We start from the raw sequence: 18,495 nt of genomic DNA, 5'->3' as shown, positions 1-18,495 counted from the left end.
GATATAATATCACAAAATATGGTAGTATCTATGCTTACACACACATACAAACATCGAATGACAGTTATATATGACATTTTTAACAATTATTGAATATGAAATTGATAATTAATATAGAAAATAAATATAGAAAAATATATGTACCTTGACACTAGATATTGTTTGTTGTTGTGACTTCCTACTCGAAGCATGCACTCTCGCCAAATGAGGGAGAGGAGAAATATTTTGTGCACTATATAGCCCAACATGACTCTCCTCTACATCTAGGCTTTTACTCTCCTCCACATTTGGGCCAAAAGGTAGAGGTAAAATTGCCTCCATCTCTATCTCTCCACTACCACTACAAGTGGCCACATCTCTAGCTTTCTCTATTCAGAGATTGAGGTTAGTAACAACCTCTCAACCAATTGGTGAAACTTTTTTACCATTGAGACCCCCTCCTTCAATGTTTATGGGATGTGAGACAAATATTTGGCCGCAATCTCACAAATTTTTCTTTTAGAATTAGCAAGACTTGTGGGCCAGTCAAATTTTTTTAGCAGTTGAAAGTGCATACAACTGCTTGGATGAGCACATATTTTTACGCTATAGATCATTAAGGCTATATTTTTTGGTGGACAAGTTTTGACAGCCAGATTTTTTGTGTTGGAGCAGGATCCCTCTTTATCAGAGTGATAAACCTATTGTATGTGTCAAGAAGTGTCTCATGAAACACCACATAATCTTCAAATCCTAGAGGCAGGCATCAGGCTGGCTGGCCTGAGTTTGTTTAGAGCTCAACCCACCGAGCTTTAAGTGCAGCCCAACTTAGAGATGGCCTAACCCATTTACTAACGGGTCGAGCTTTGGCCCGTTTCTTAACGGGCTCGGGTTTGAAGAGTAGCCCATGACCCGACCCATTGGCTCAATGTGAAGCGGGTTGAGTTGAGCCTGACTCGACCCAAACCCAACTAATTAGTGCAACTAATTAGGTAACAAATAAATAGTTAACAAGTTTACATGTACCCAACTAATTATCTTTCTAGTTTTCATAAAACTAATGCAATTGATTAGGTAAATAATAATAGTTACCAAGTAGCTATGCCATTAATTAAAAATTTAAAATAAAAAAATTAAAAAATTAAAAAAATTATATTATTAATAATTAATAAATAGCACTGGCTTAGCGGGTCGGCCTGGTAGCCTGCGGGCCGACACGAACCCGACAGCCCGTAGGCCGACCGGCCCCAACCCACTATATAGCTGGCCAGGTTTTGGCTTGGGAACTAACGGGCTTGGGCCTAAAACCTTGAACCAAACCCGATAAATTGCGAGCCAGGTCAGCTTGGACCATTGGGTCGCCCAACTCGTTGCCCACCCCTAGGCTTAGTAAATTGTGTGTTCTTTATCTTCTTTGTTGTCATCTCGAAATAAAAAAAACTTAATTCCTATGATAACAAGAGGGGTACAACCATAATTCAAACAAGCGACCAAGACAAACAATTTTCTATATTTAAAATGAGATAAATGAACACAGAAGCAATAGTAACGCAATAAAATAGACATGCAAAAACAAGCCAGTCGAAGGATATAATCGACACATACAACCAATTTTAAAAAAATTATAAACTTTTTGAAAAAACAACAACAAAAAACTATTCACCAAAAAACCTATTCATCAATAATTTTACCGAAAAACTCATTTGAGGGGCACCAGTGAAGTCATTGTCGATGGGTTTACCAGAATATTCGTAAGAGGTTGCCAAAAAAATTGCCAAAGGGAGGCCAAATTTTAGGGTTTTTCACCACTAGTGAATCGTTGCCGATAAGGAATTTTTGCAAAGTCATCGTACAACGGAATATTGACCAGAATGTTGTTGGAATGTCATCGGAAGATTGCTAGAATGATTGGGGACCACAAGAAATTTAGGGTTACAAAAATAGGGCATCAAGATGCAAAAAAAAGAGGTTAAGTAATGAAGCATTATTTATATGGGATGAATTTTCGTAAGAAAAAAGAATTTCAGAATAGAAGTGTTATGCAATTAAAAATTTTTGCAATGTCGGACTTTCGTAAGTTTTTCATAATTTTGCAATACTTCATGTGATACTCTTTCAAAATTTCATAAGGTAAAGACTTGCGCAATACTTGAAGGATTTTCGCAACGTACCTTGTGATACTCGTCACGAGTTTCACAAGTGTTTTGGAATATCGCAACCTCATATATGTTTTTGTTGACGAGTTTTGTGAGTCCACCAACTTTTAGCGTCGTGACCTAAGAAAATTAAAAATTCGCAGTTGCAAGGGGTAAAAGCATCTAAAAAAATGGAAACCTACAAAATTATTCATTTGGCGGATTTGGTAAATCGTGGGGCATTTTTTGAAATGGGTCATTTTTTCCGTACAATACAGTTATTTTCCATACATATGTGTGTGTGTAAAGTGTTTAATGAACTAATGAATTAGAAATCATAAGTGCAAGTTGTATTGACTCAATCTAACCACATAGATGTGTTCAACACAATTTGTTTGCTATGAAACAAGCATTCGATAGTGCATTTCTAATGTAAAAATGTAATTTTTTGAGTTTATGAAATTTTGGCACAATATGAGCTGTTGATTTTTTAACCCCTTTAAAAACCTAATTACTTATCATAATCACATTATTCAAAACAAGATCTACTAAACAAACCATGTAGGTAACATATGTAACATTTGATCTACAACAAATTGGAAGTTGTTACTCATTAGCTTTCCTCACCTTCATTAGTAGCATAAATATATATGATTCAAAATGCGTATACATTTTCAAAGGCTCAAAAATTATGTTTTTTTATTGGAAATACATAATCAAGGTGTTGATTCCCAACAAATCTAATCATGCCAAACACAACTCTAGGGTCAGATTTGAGAGAAGTGTTTGACATGCTTAGTTCACAACTACGTTGAAGTTTACGTGGTTCATGGTTTACATAGTATTCCCTCTCTCTCTCTCTCTCTCTCTCTCTCTCTATATATATATATATATATATATATATATATATATATATATATATATATATATATATGAAAAAGTAGTTGTTGTCTATCAATTTTATGGTCTATCGCCAACCTACCACAAGCGAATGAGTGTTTTCAAGTTATTTTTTGCAAATCCGACCCTGTAAATGATCCAAGAGTCGGTTCTCACTAAATCGAGCATGCTAAACACATTTAACGATTCATATCTATCATAAAACACTTAAAACCTATGGGGTGCAATGAGAAATGGGGCCTAATATGTTCAGTTTTGAACATATGATGCCCCATTTCTCATTCTGGTTCATTCTGCCCCGTATGTTTTAAGTGTTTTATGATAGATCTGAACTGTTAGATGTGTTTAGCATGCTTGATTTAATGGGAATTGACTCTTGGATCTTGTTTTTTTGATGAAAAAACATATTTTTTGAGTCGGGAAAAACTTATACCTTCATAGCCATTGATTCTGGATCTCCACAAAAACCTGTATACAGGTCAGATTCTGGTGATCCAAAAGCCGGTTCTCACTAAACAAAATCTATAGATGACATCTATGGTGTTAGATGTCGATTTTTGATGGGGCCTAATGAGACCTAACAAAAAAGAGGGCTTAAGAAACACATCAAAAACGCATATATATAGTAGCTACTTATTGTCAGCCTACCATATGCAAACTGATATTTTTGTATTGTTTTTTTGTAAATCTAACCATGCAGATGTCTTCAGCATTTTCAATTTACTAGGAAACAACATTTGGATAGTGTTTTTCTGATACAAAACATGATTTTTAAAGCCTTGAATATTTATAAAAATTTTAGACTTGATTTTTAAACCTTATAATCTTACCTCCATGTTCGAATAAGATCATTCAAGAGTTTACATCTATACGATATGATTTAAAAAAACATGAAAAGACCTTCAAAAGCCTGATAGGCAGGTGGTAAGCTGAAAAGGAGTAAGCAACTACTACCACACACACACACACACATATATATATATATATATATATATATATATATAGAGAGAGAGAGAGAGAGAGAGAGAGAGAGAGAGAGAGAGAGAGAGAGAGAGAGAGAGAGTAGGGTGTATCGTTTAAAGTGTGATGATTTTTGAATAATTGTGCGGGATCAGCGGTGCAAAAAAAAAAAAAAGTTTGCACACAAAAAGGTCTTTAGCGGCAGTCAAAATCACGCCAAAAACCTGGGTAGAAAAATGAGTTTTAACGATGGTTTTGAATCGCGCTAAAAATATTTTTTTTCACAAAAAAAGATGTGGTGCAAGGCCGTGCGTGACTTTTGTCTGACTAAAGGGGGTTCTGATGATACCCCTTTCATGTGTGTATATGTATCTAATCCCAACCATGATGCACATAACCTTAGAAAAGTAGGACGAAGCTAGCGGTTAGTCCGACGCCCAATTGTTCAAGTTGTTGCTGGATAATCTTGATGAAAGGAGGTAGAGGTTCGGTGTTACCTTGGAGGAAGCCCACCAAAGCATGATTTTTTACGGTAGTGGGAAGACACTATATACATATATCCATTCCCAACCATGGTGCACGTAAGCTTAGAAAAGCAAGACAAATCTGGTGGTATTACAATGAATCCAGTGGATCATGAAAGGAGGTAGACCTTCAGTGTTACCTTGGAGAAGTCCCATTAAAGTAGGATTTCAGAATCTTGCAAATTTTACTGTCGCATTTCAACTTAATAGGATAATTTTACATAAAATACCTCTTAGTTTTATTTAGAATTTTTATATAAAGATTGTGAGTCTCTAACAAAACAAAAAGACTAATGCCTAAAGGTAGGGGTGGCAATCATGTTTGCGGGTCGTCTCGTCGGGTCAGCATACCTCAACACAAACCCGACCCGTTTATTAAACAGGTCGGCTGTGGCAAACATGAACTCGACCCATTTATTAAATGGGTAACACGACACAGTTAACCCATTTAATAAACGGGTCGGGTCGGGTAAACGAGTTGGCAAGTTAGCGAGCTGGTTGGCGGGTCGGATTTGTGTTGGCGGTCGGGTCGGGTTTGGGTAAACGGGTTGACCCACCCACCTAACCCATTTATTAAACGGCTCAGTCGGGTTGGCATACCCCTAACACAAACCCGGACCATTTAATAAATGGGTTAGTCGGGTCAACCCGTTTATGACACGAATCCTTTTAAGCCAAACCCGAACCCACCTAAGAAGGGGGTTGGCGAGCAGGATCAGATTTTGCCACCCCTGCCTAGAGGACATTGGAAAACCTAGCTGTTGCATGAGGGATGGAGGGAAGGCAAAAGACCAAGAAAGAGGGAAAACAAAGAGGGAAGGAGAGTTTTGAGGGTAAATTAACAAATTTACCCTTTTAACTCGATTTGTGATAACCTAGTCTATGAGAGTTTCTTTTTAGTTAGCGTTAGAAAATCTAGGTGAGTTTTCACAAATATCCAAAGGATGCAAACGGGTCGGGTTTCAGATCCCGAAATACATTGGAGAGTCAGATCGGTTCGAATCCGAAAACGCCAAACTACAAAAGACATCTCCCAAATCATTCAATAAGCGGCATCCTTTTCTTCTTTCTTTTTCTTCTCCTCCTTCCTCAGGCTCGAAAAGTTTGCAGAAAGGAATGAAGTCTTCTGCAAAATCGGGGCAGGAGAAGCACACGAAGAAGAAGAAGCACCCGGCCCACCCTCTCCCTCTCATCGGCGTTGACCCTTCCTCCAAGCTCCTGCCTTCGAGGCACGAGCTCTTTCAGCTCCTCGCCGTTGCCATCATTGCCATCATCGTCGCCGCCTCCTGCAACCTCGCCTCTAACCGCCTTCTCCGCCGCCAGAGCAAGCCCTTCTGCGGTAACGGCGAGGTTTCCTGTAAGTTATCGTGGTTTTCGCGATCCCTTTATTGTTTTTGAATCCGACGACTTTTGTTGTTGAATCCTGCAAATTATTTGTGTGTGTTATGCGTTTAAATTGTTTCATCTGCATTTTTTTGGCGAGGGGAAAGAAACGAATCCGTGTGTGTGAAATTTGAATTAGGGTTTTTATTTTCCTCTGGGATTCCAATTGGAGGATTGATTTTATGGAGCGGATGGACGTGCGGGTTTCCGTTCTTTAGTCTTGTTGAATTTGGGCATGGGATCATCGGCTGGGTGGAAATTGACTTTGGAGTAGTTGGAAATCGGGGTATGTCGGGAGATAGGAATTGGAGAATGCGGTGTGATAGAACGATCAAAGAGAATTGGATGGGTGAAGGTCGATGGGGCAGGCGGATCTTAGTTCAGAAAACTTGAGGAAAATCTCTTCCATAATGACAAGCGTCGAAGGGAAAGGGAAAAGAAGTTCAGTCCAATTCCGAGGCCACTCATCCAGCCACCCTTGAGCCCAGCAGCATGGCCAAGTTGAGCTAGGGTTGCACTCAAGCTAGGCTACGTCAGAGTCAAGAATTGGGTTCAATACTGCAATGAAAAGGCACCTAAACTAGGTGGCTCTGGGTTTTGATGTGGCACTCGATGCAAGAGAACCATGCCTGGGTCAAGTAGGTCTAGGTTGGGCATTTTAGGTCACTGCTAGGCGATCTGCCCAGCCACTAGCATTGATTTGCTTGGCCATTGACCAAGAAGGGTGCAAGGAACTACGATAGAGATCACATAGATAAGGCTTCTTTTGAATGAGTTAAAATTAAAAAATACCAAGATCATTTCTATTTTGTGAAATCAAAATTTTGTTGATTTTTTTATGGGAGTGGAAAACCGCCTCTAGAATTGGAGACCTGATTGCGCTGGTCTTAGCTTGCTGTACTTACGATCTTCATCCCGGTGGCATAAAACCGCGGTGTACTTCCCTCGACCCCCAGGATGAGCCACCATGCTTCACCTTGCAGAAGGAGCACCCACATGGGGACTCAAACTTGGAATAGGGGGAAAGTTCCCTATCTACAAGCCAGAGACCAAGTGGGCAACCCCTTGGGGTCCTTTGTCAGTGGGCAACCCCATGGGGTCCTTCGTCAATTTTGGTTCAACATGAAAAATAATTGCATCAAGATTCATGAACATTTTATGAGACACAAGGTTGAGGATTGAGAATTGGAAGCAAGGTTTATTGGGTTGAAGGACCAAGTTGCTGATCTATTTACAAAGGTTTCACAAAAGAACATTTTGGTTTCTAGAATACATGTTGTCCATGGTTAAAGCCCATGTAGAACTTGAGGGAGGCCATTAGAATTAGTGTATGGTGGACTTATGTTTCTTAATGCTTTTATTATGCTAGACTAATTAGGGACAGTTTGGAAATTTCACCTCTAACTGATAATCAGTGGCATTTTTGTTGTTTGTTTTAATATTGAGTATATACAAGAAGGTTAAAAATCAGGATCCACATAGGGGTTTTTAGCTCAATTTCTCTAACTCCTCCATTCTTTCTTCTTCAGGTCATTATCTCCTAAGAAAAACTTTTACTGAAGTGGGTTATGAATTATGATGCAATGGAACGAGTGCCTAGTAACTATAATGATCATTTCAAAGATTCATATAATTGACATGATGTTGGCAACAACGATCATAATATGTCCATGAGAAACATAGAGTAGGGGGTTTTGGATTGAAAATCATAATTTATATCATATAACAAAATTAGAAGAAAGATACGTTGTGTTTCTAGACGAGCACAGGTGATGCAAGAGCACTACAAAAGGAATCAAGTTTGAAAAAGTCTATCTGGATCCATTTTATTATTTTGGATTCTTTTCGTATTCGGATCTTATCTTTAGATCCATCTAGAATTAGAGTTTAATGTTTGCTTATAAATAGTTATGAGAGATTTGTAGATGGTTGATTGATTGAGATTCTTGGTATTTTTCTTCAATTTATAAATTATTTTATTGTTTAATTTTCATTGTTTTTGCTTTCTTGCTTTTCATAGTATAGCTTGCATAGATGTAGAGGTAAATTAGATTTTCTCTGTAAATTTGGTGACGATTTTACATCAATTGGTATCAGAGCGAGTTTGTTCCCTCAATTCGTTCACATGAACGATTCGAGGGATAGTTGGCATCGAGAAAGTGAACAACTTGGAGAGCAACATCGATCAATCACATGTCTTATGATTACCCTGATCGATGACAAGTTTGGCCGCCAACAAAAAGGTTGCGTGGCCGCATGATCAATCACAACATCTACCCATGATGACCACCAACCAGCTGTATCTCGTGGTCTCTGATTTGTCACGACATCAATTAATGGCGATCCAGGTGCCACAACCACCACCATCTTCATATGCTCCTTCACCTACCACTACCATCAATTGGCTGGTGGCCACCATGGATGGGTAGCGACTCAGGCCATTCAATGACCTGTCGGTTGGCCCCCATACTTCTCCCTATTCCCTTCTTCTCCTTCTACTCCTTTTAATCCACTACTTGAAACCAGTTCAGAATTCCAGAACCGGTTCTAACCCTCATTAACCCCATTCACTCTGGTTCAAACCTGAATCCATCTCAAAAACCTATAAACCCAATCTGGTATAACCCACTCCATTAAACCACTAATATCCCTCTTGTGTCCCATATCTACTTCAGAGACCACTTTAACCTACCCAATTGGGTCAAAATCTGACAAAAAGTTTTAGTCCTAATCCATCATACCCTCCCATGGACCTTATTGAACTCGGACATAACCCCAACTTCAATATGAATCAGGTCAATACCAGACCCAAAAATATTATGGGATTGGATTGGGTTTAGACCAAACTTTTTATCCCCCAAACCTTGATCCAGAACCGGTCTCAACCAAAATCGGGTTCAACGACATATTATTATTCAGATACAGTAGCGATCCAACCAGATCCTACCCAAGCCCATCTCCCTACCTGTCCACCCCTAACCCAATTCAAGATCCAAAGTTAGTTCAAACCCTATCACAAACCCAAAACATCTCACAGGTCCTAAGACCCAATCCTATCAAGCCACAACACAAGCAGAAAGTGGATCCAGTAGAACCAAATTCACGTGAGGCTTATGGAGATCCAATGGCAGAATTTAAAGTGTTTATGTCTCACTTATGATGTTGCCTTCTTTACCAAGGTTTGAAGTCTATGTAGGAGTATACTGAACGGTATTGCTAGAAGTCCAGATTCAAGAGACCACCAAGGAGAAGGTCAAGAAGTATATTTTTGGATTATGTTTTGCATACGTGATGAATTCAATGGTGTTGAGATCTCGTCTTTGGAGAAAACTATTCACTATGCTCTAGATATCGAAAAAAAGTTGGCAGGGGAAAAGGAGAAGCCTCTACATGTTCCTAAAACTACCCAAACCCACCCAGTCCAAAAGAGCCTACTGTGAAACCTCTTACAATGCCCATTTCAAGCCCTGATCCAATTAAGGAAGACTTGGATTCAAAACCACTTAGTGCATCAAAACTTATTTTATTGGATCCCTCTAAACCTAATTTGGACTTGGTGCTAAACCCACTTAACCCGCTCCAAAGTGAATTTCTCCAAAACCTACCTATGCTAAAATCTATTTAGGATCTAAACCCCAATAACCAGATCCAAAACTGTCATATACCCATCTTCCTTAACCCAAACACATTCAAGAGCTTGGACTCACTTAAATCAAATTATCATGAGAATAAATACATAACAGATACCTTGATGTTTGGATCACGAATAGCTACTGGCGAGATTCCTTTAGAGTGGATCTAGAAGAGAAAGAAGATGAGGGTGTCAACCGTTGGCGGCCAAGCTTGCCGCCGGTCAAGAACTGCTGGCGGGTAGACGGTTGGCCCATTTTGTGGTGGTAGAGAATAAGGTGAAGTGGAAGACAATGATGATGGTGGTGGAGAGTAAGAAAGCAGTTTTGTGGTGGTAAAGAATAGGGTGAAGTGGAAGATGGTGGTGGTGGTGACTAGGTCGCCATTGTTTGATGCTTTGATGAATCGAGTGACCACGTAGTACTGCCTGCCATGGATAGATGTTGTGGTGGACCATGCGGCCACACAACCTCACTTGTCGACATCCATGCTTGTCGTCGATCTGGAAAATAATAAGACGTGATCTATTGATGTCGCTTCCTGGGTTCTTCACGTTCTTGATGCCACAAGACCGTCCCTTTAATAGTTCGTGCGAACGAATCTAGGCAACAAACCTGCTATGATTAGGAGTGTCAACGGGTCGGGTTTACCCAATCTCGACCCAAACCAAACCCTATAAGGTTCGAGTATGGTGATAAATAAGAAGACCCGATTAAGATCCGGGTCCGGACCTGAAGGTCTAATGCATGGATCTGGGTATAGTTTGTGAAATTTTATACCAAACCCAGACCCAACCCGAGTTTTGATTAAGACCCGCAATTTTTCAATGTAAAAATGATAAAAAAATATGGTTTTATCGGGTATGGTCCGAGTCTGGTTCATATAGTTATTATCGGGTCCGAGTATATTTTTTCTTATAGTATCGGGTTCGGACCCGATATCATACTCGAAAATCGGGTCCAAGTCTGGTTCCACCTGGGTCCGAACCAAACCCGACCTGATGACACCCCAAACTATGATACTAACTGATGCAAACCTATAGTCAGATTTATAGAGAAATCTAATTTACCTCTATTCATATGCAAGTTATACTACAAAAAGCAAAAAGACATGAACAATGAAAATTAAATAATAAAATAATTTATAAATTGAAGAAAAATATCAAGAATCTCAATCAATCAACTATCTATAAATCCCTTGTAACAACTATTTATAAGCAAACATTAAATCCTAATTCTAGATTGATCTTTAGATAATATCTGAATATGAAAAGAGTGTAAAATAATAAAATAGATTCGGATAGACTCAGTTCCCTTTGTGGCACTCATGCATTAACAAATCTTATTCCACCTTGGGGTATGATGCTGGGAGCACCTTGGCTAGATGATTAGGTCCATGGGTTGGATCTTGAGGCATTTGGGTGTAGTCTAGAATTTTTTGAACTTTATGTTGAACCAATCGCAATAGATTTGGATCTACATATGGTTGTTATCCCAGACATCTAATTTCAGGGTTTTCGTGGTTGTTGGTATAATTTGGTATGTTTTTCTTCAAATCAGGGAAGGGGTTCTCATAAAATCTTCTGAAATCGACATTATTAATGTTATTTTATTCTTGAACAATGAATACTGATATTTGTGTTTTGATTGCTTTCTTTGAGTTTAATCATCTTTTGAAATGGAATAACGAAATCATGTTAGTAGTGTTAATCAATTGATGATGGGCTAATCTTAAGGAAGGAGTATCACTGTCACGGGCCTATTTCTTCAATAGGCCAGTGCGGTGCGACGGTCCTTCCTTACCGCTGCAAGCCTTCCGGTTGCTCACTTGCTACTCGGAAGCTTTGATAACTGAGAGTGTAAGAGAGCAATATAATAGAGAGGGAGAGAAAATCGCAATCACTCGAAAGCAATCACAACGAGGGTGAACAAAAGAAAGCTCTTCGCATTTGCATTCATTTACATGTTTGCCCAAGGGCACATTACAGTTCAGATCTACGGGCTGACCCTTCAGGGTATTTTTCAACCTGAACCAAAGCACATGGGTGGCTCTAAGAAAGTTACGAGTGACTCGACACTTTACATCAAGACTCAACCAAAGCAAAACAGACTCTAGACACAACTGTACAAAGTAGGTCGCAGGAGAACGGGCTCCCCCCCTTCAAGTCATGCATCACACTCGGTGCCATCTGCTTTGTGGTAGGCCCTGACTTCGGCCGGATAGCGGTTCTTCATCCGGAATGCTGGCTCCCACGTCGGCTTCGCTGTCTCCTCCCACTGCATCAGATACTTCTTCGCTTCGCCCAAATAATTGACCTTGTGGCGAAGGATCTTGTTGAGATGCTTCTCGGCCCGTTGTGCTGTCGGGGCCCTCTGCAGGATAGGAGCGTGTTGTGGCACACTATGTTCTGGATCTTCCTCATCCGCATGGAATGGTTTCAGGTTGCACACATGGAACACCGGGTGCACCTTGAAGTTTGGGGGCAGGTCCAGCTTGTACGCTAGGTTGCCCACTTTGTTGGTGATGGTGAATGGTCCCTCGTACTTTCTGATCAGTTCGCGGTGCCGTCCACGGAAGATGCCTGTGCGATTCGGGTAGAGTTTCACTAACACCTGGTCCCAAACATGGAACCCAATAGGACGACAATGCTTGTTCGTCCACTTCTTCATCCTCTTGGCCGCTTTGTGTAGAAATGACTTTGCCAGTTCGGTCTGCTCGTGTCAATCTTGAACAAATTGATAGGCAAGTGATGGCATTCCATTCTCGTCCAGCTGCTTACTCAACTCTTTCAATTCAGTCAGCCTCATGCGATAGGGGGGCTTTGCTCCAGGGGTCAACTTTAACTTGTAGTCGACTTCGCATCTCGGTGGTAGACGTTTCAGTAGTTTTGGGGGCATCACTCCTCGAAACTCAGCCAATAGTGGAGAAAGGGTCAGCGACATTGTTGTTTTCACCTTCCGTTCTTCGGTGCGTAGACGACTAGGGATGTCTGATCTTTCCGCTTGATACTCTTCTTCAATTGCATAGTAGATAGCATTGAAGACTTAACTCTAAGAGTAAGGCACTGCAACGTGTGAAAAGTTTGGCCCCATGATTGTCAATGAGTTGAACTTCGGCAACATCATCACATTCTGGTTGCGAAAAAACTCCATGCCATAATCATTTTGAAGTCGTCTAGAGACACCACTAAGAAGTTGATTTTGCTGGCCCAACTCTCGATTTGGATAGCTACATCCTTTGCTTCACCAAGGATTGACTTAGTCTCAGAGTTCCACCGTCTTGATGGTCCTCTGTTTTGGCCCAAACTCATGCCCAACTGCTTCGCCTCTTCCCGCGAGACGAAGTTATGCTTGGCTCCAGAGTGTATCATTGTTGTAGTAGACTTTCCATTCACAATGACTTTCAGATACATGAGCTCTTTGCTAACCAGCATGCTCTCAGCTGCACAACTTCTAATTGCGTTGATCGTTTGCATGACTCTCATCTTTGGTTGGACAACCTCGACGTCACTACTCTCCGCCTGCACTGCATTGACCTGTCCGTCGTCCTTCACGATGCGCTTTGGACATTGCCTGGCAATGTGTCTCTCGCCACAAAACCAACAAGTCACAACCGACCTTTTGTTGCCGTTATTGTTGTGCTTTCTATAATTCTGCTTCTTATCAAAATGGTGTTAGGTCGATGACTCACCTTTATTGTTACGCTGATCCTTCTTCTTGCCTCCGTAGTCTGACTTCTTCCCAGCCTTAGTCGACGGAGTGAAGGACTTGCGCTGTGTATCCACTAGTCGCTCGACCGTTACATATGCATCTTTCAAAGTCTAGGGATTGCTGATTTTCACTTTGGACTGTGCCAAGACTGTAGTCCTACAATAAACCAGTTGAGTTTGTCTTCATCCGATATATTGGGTACGTCTAGCATGAGCTTCATTTACGTCCAGTGTGTTTGAGTTCTGCCACCATCCGATAAGCTTGGCGTTGTACATGTTTTAACATAAAGTAGTTTCGTAGCTCATTTTTGAAGGCTTCAAAGGTATCAATCACGCAGTGACCCCTTTCCATGTCGCTACACTTCCGTCTCCACCAGGCTATAACATCTTCGTCAAGTAGAGTTGTTGCCTCCTTCACCCTGAGGTCTTCAACCAATACATTTTGAATGTTCAAGTAGTCTTCCACCTGGAACTATTGAATTTAGTTGGCCTCGACACATCTATCTTTGATGGCTTATTGCCACTTCCGCCATTGAGGGTAACTGTCTGCTGCAGAGTGCGGTTCTTCGGTTCTTCAACTAAAGCTCCTCAACTTCAATATGCAGGTTGGTCCCTGTTGTAGTCAGCGAAGTAACCTGCTTCATCAACAAGTTTACCTGCTCTCGCAGGCTTGTCACCTCGTTGTCCAGTCCTCTGAACGACTCAACTGCCCGTGAAATCGCTTTCTTTTGCGAAGTCACATCAACCACCAATCTGTTGACGATCGCGGCCATCTGCTTATGGCCTCGAGGTGAACCTATCTCCTCGGCCTCGACAACTGCCTTTCCTTTAGTGCTCTGAAAGTTATAACGGTGTGCCACGATGTCTTGCTCACAAATTGAGGCTTGTCGGCGCGTCTCTCGACACCGACTCCTGAGGCCTTTCCTAGCTCGAGAACGGGCTCTGGTACCACTTGTCACGGGCCTACTTCTTCAATAGGCCAGGGCGACACGATGGTCCTTACCACCGCAAGCCTTTCGGTCGTTCACTTGCCGTTGCGGAAGCTTTGATAACTGAGAGTGCAAGAGAGGGAGAGAAAATCGCAATCACTCGAAAGTAGTCACAACGAGGGTGAACAAAAGAAAGCTCTTTGCATTTGCATTCATACACATTTTTGCTCAAGGGCACATTACAATTCAGATCTACAGGCTGACCCTTCAGGGTATTTTTCAACCTGAACCAAAGCACATGGGCGGCCCAGAGAAAGTTACAAGTGACTCAACACTTTACATCAAGACTCAACCAAAGCAAAACAGACTCTAGATACAACTGTACAAAGTAGGTCGGAGGGGAACAATCACATTATTTTGAGCAATTGTGGGGTTACTTTGGTGGGAAGGCCCATGTCATGTATCCCACTTTATAAGAAGAACCTGAATTTCAATTATCATGTAGCTTGTGTTCATATGTGCTCTTTCACTTTTAGCTTCTTGCTTTTTCTTTATGTTCATTAATTGTGTGGTCATACTATAATTTGTTCACTTGCATTTATATTTGTCTTCGTGTCTCCATGTTGTGTGGCATGAATCATGCTCTCTCTTCTTGCCTCATGTTTTACTTAGTTTTCTGCTATTTTCTCACTTGTATCTTGATCTAGACTTGGTTTTGATCTAGACTTGGTTTTCGGCTTGTAGAAAAAGACACCACAATTTGGTTCAAGCTGGATGTGATAATTTGACTCCTTATTAACTAGTCTTTCACTATGCAAAATTAGGAAGCAATGTTGTGAATAGCATTGAGGCGTAACGAGGCGCACGACCTACTCATGAAGCGAGGCATAAGCCTCAAGGCGCAAAGCGTAAGCTTCAAAAAAATTATTTAAAAAGCTTATCAAATAAAAAAAAAACTGTGCATCATTGATAAACCAATAATGAATAATTGGATATTAAATAGTGAATTTCATATAAATTACAAAATGAATTTCAAGCAATGACTATAATGCAATAATTTAATTGATCCAACAAAGAAGATGTGATCATTTAACCAAAGAACAATTGACAACTAATATTAATACAACATAGACAAATAAGTAGTGTGAACTGTGAAGTAAAAACTAATAAAATATCAACCAGAGTTATTAAACATAATAGTTAATGCACTTTTATAAATGGAAAGTGCAACAAATTTTACAAGCTTTACGTTACTGGAATCATAGACTCAACATCCATATAAGAAACAAAACTAAAGAAGAATTGCCTATGTCCCTATGCTATAAACTAAGCTCCATCATATTAATGTAATATACGTGAACAAATTGGAAACCTATCACATAGGCACATTGTACTATAAAAAACTTTGTTAAGAAACCGATTGGAAACTATGTCACATGGGTGCGGGTGCGGCACTTCCAAAAAACCCGGGTGCGGGGGTGCGGCAGGGGAAAAAATGTAAAAAAAAAAAAAAATATATATATATATATATATATAATTTTGAAGTTTTAACAGTTTTAACATTTAAGAGTAAACATTGTCATAATATGATTCATCATGCATGCAGTATATCAACCTAAATATCAAATTATCAATCAAATAAGTAAAGCAATTACATAAATCGACCTAAATATCAATCAAAAAGGGAAAAGAGGCTAGAAAGAGTAAAGAGAAAAAGGAAAAGAGAAAAAAAATTGCAATGATCACAGGTATCCAATAATATACCATTAGGGTAAAATGCTGCCAAATAAATCCATGTATGGTCACAACAAGCAAGACAATGATCAAAATAAAGACCAAATTCCTTGTTTGTTCAGCCATTAAATCAGTTTTAGGCTTGCATTATCCTTGAAACTGTGATCATTGTGACATGACCATCTATGATCAGAGAAAAAAAATTTAAGTTCAGCCACATTCATTGCAATAAGGAGCAGATAGGGAACCAAAATGATTCAGAGATAGTAGATATGAAACAAAGAATCCGCCATTTGGTTGATTACTTATTCATTAAAGTAAAGCCATCTATAAAGAACCCCAATTTTTTTCACAAAGACCTCTATAAAGAAAACCCAAAGCTTTCATCACTGAAGAACCCATGAATCATGAAACCCCGATAGCATACCTTCATCCATCTTTCCACCAACAAAAGCTAAATTACATTTTCTACTAAAAATCAAGCCATTCTTTGAAGTAAACGCAGGTTTTAGGCGAAATGGACCCATCAGGGGTGGACTCATGAATCACCAGACAAACCCCACAAGGAACCGATACGAACGACGAGTGCTCGGGGGCCCCTTTCTCGCAGAACCTATAGCAGACCTTCCTCACCGGAACCCCCGAGAAGATCCCCTTCCCCGTGCTCACAACCTCTTCGACATTCCTCTCCAGAACCAGAGCGTCAATCAAAAAAAGAGCCAGATGGGGGAGGGGCTCGGCCCCTCCCCTGTCGACCCAAAAAAAGAGCCAAGGGGGGGGGGGGGGGCTCGGCCCCTCCTGTGCCGAAAAACGAGGGAGCAGGGGGGGCTCAGCCCCTCCCCTGCCGACCCAACAAGAGACCGAGAGAGGGGGGGGGGGGCTTGGCCCCTTCCCTGTCGACCCAACAAGAGAGCGAGAAGGGAAGGGGGTGCTCGGCCCCCTCCCCTGCCGACCCAAGAAGAGAGTGAGAGAGGGTACATACCTGCGAAAGGAGAGGAGGAGCCGAGAGGCGGAGCTGGGGCGGCGATGGGAGAGAGCTCGAGCTCAAGGGGAGAGGAGAGGAGAGATTAGGGCAATTTTTTTTTGCCCTAATCCTCATTTTCATCGGGGATTTTTTTTTAACGCCCAAACAGTGGATAAAAATGACTCTGGGTGCGTTGACCGCACCCAGGGTCGTGTTGACCGCACCCGGTGCCGCACCCGCGTTGCGTCTCGTCGACGCGGGTGCGACATCTGTTTTGCCGAGTCCCTGTGACATAGATTGGAAACAAAAAAAAGTAAACAAAGATACACAAATTACACACACTTGCAGATACACACACGTACACACTGCACCCAACACACACAGGCTCTACATTCATATATACACTAAGCACATTCATTCACACAGAACACATACACCATTGAGCACACTTACACACAGACACCCACCCACCCTGTGACGCCCCGAAAGTTTTGAGATATTTTCTTATAATAACTCTTTTAGAAAACACAACGGAAGTCTCATTTTTTTTGAAACTGCGATAACCTTGGGCATGCCTCAAATTTAAAGTAAAAACCATTCATTCATTTAAAGTAACCAAAATAATTTCATTCATTTCATTGAATGAAATATTAGAGTTTTACAACCAAAATAACAATAGACTCTTGGATGTAGTCCAATTCATTCCAAAAATATCCTTGAGTTCCTGTGTACTGCGTTATCCATCCGCCTACTCTTGTGAGCCTGGAAAATATTTTAAAAAAAGCGTGAGACAACTTAATGTCTCGTATGATTCCACTGACCTTTACTCGGTCTCTAGTATGCAACGCACATAAAGCAAATAGAACATTTTTAATCAACAAGTCATCATTTATATGACATTACATCGTAACATGTAATTGAGGCATACCAATTATGCATATGGCATGACTTACCTGCATGACATGAAATAATTTATATCTTTTCATTTAAATTACTTTTGAAATTATATGACATGCTTGCAACCATCGCAATTTAAATGATCATTCTGATTTAATTTTGGAGACACCACTTCTCGGGCTACTTTGGGTTCTTAAGCCTCTAAGGGGTGTTCTTTCAAACATTTCATTTTATATTTTAAACCTCTGGAAGAATACTAAGATACTTATACCAGAGTCTATGATTCTTCATCAAGACATCCCTCTCCCTGGGATTAAGAGTCCGAGACATTTCATCCCTATCCCTGTAGTCAACGTAGTACACCACTAGACATATGGCTGCAGCTCCACCTCTACCTCGAGTATCAGAGTCAGTTGTCTCCTAATCCATCTTAGAGGGGGAGACAGGTTCACATTTGACCCAAGACATGATTGCCGAAACGTACCCATGTCAACACATATTCCATGGAATTGGTGTTTACACCAATTCACATTTGACCGACTTGCTCGTCCACATTTGACAAGCTCTAAATTATTAGTGCAACTTTTCTGAGAATATTTTCTCAATGCATGCCATTTTTTAAAATAAATGCAGCATACTCAAAATTTACAATAAGTTGCACTTTTTTGGTCAATACCCATAAAATTTTTCATACTATGCAATATGCATTTTGAAAGTAACCATGAATAACATGAATTTACAATTGAAGATA

At 40.5% G+C, this 18,495-nt stretch overlaps 1 protein-coding gene across 3 annotated transcripts in view; it reads left to right on the top strand.

Moving 5' to 3' along the window:
• Nucleotides 1-5,536: 5,536 nt before the first annotated feature.
• The window catches only part of LOC149819209 (Man1-Src1p-carboxy-terminal domain protein), a 40,051-nt gene continuing 27,092 nt past the window's right edge, over nucleotides 5,537-18,495 (top strand). For all 3 annotated transcript variants that reach the window (XM_089986449.1, XM_089986450.1, XM_089986448.1), the window contains exon 1: nucleotides 5,537-5,855. In XM_089986449.1, the coding sequence (XP_089842575.1) occupies nucleotides 5,615-5,855 (241 nt within the window). In that variant the 5' untranslated portion in view covers nucleotides 5,537-5,614. The remainder of the gene's footprint in view (nucleotides 5,856-18,495) is intronic.

The sequence above is a fragment of the Nuphar pumila genome, chromosome 13 (genome assembly GCF_984573655.1).
Source record: "Nuphar pumila chromosome 13, dmNupPumi1.hap1.1, whole genome shotgun sequence".
Taxonomy (NCBI): domain Eukaryota; kingdom Viridiplantae; phylum Streptophyta; class Magnoliopsida; order Nymphaeales; family Nymphaeaceae; genus Nuphar; species Nuphar pumila.
This window is presented reverse-complemented; position numbering and strand designations above follow the sequence as displayed.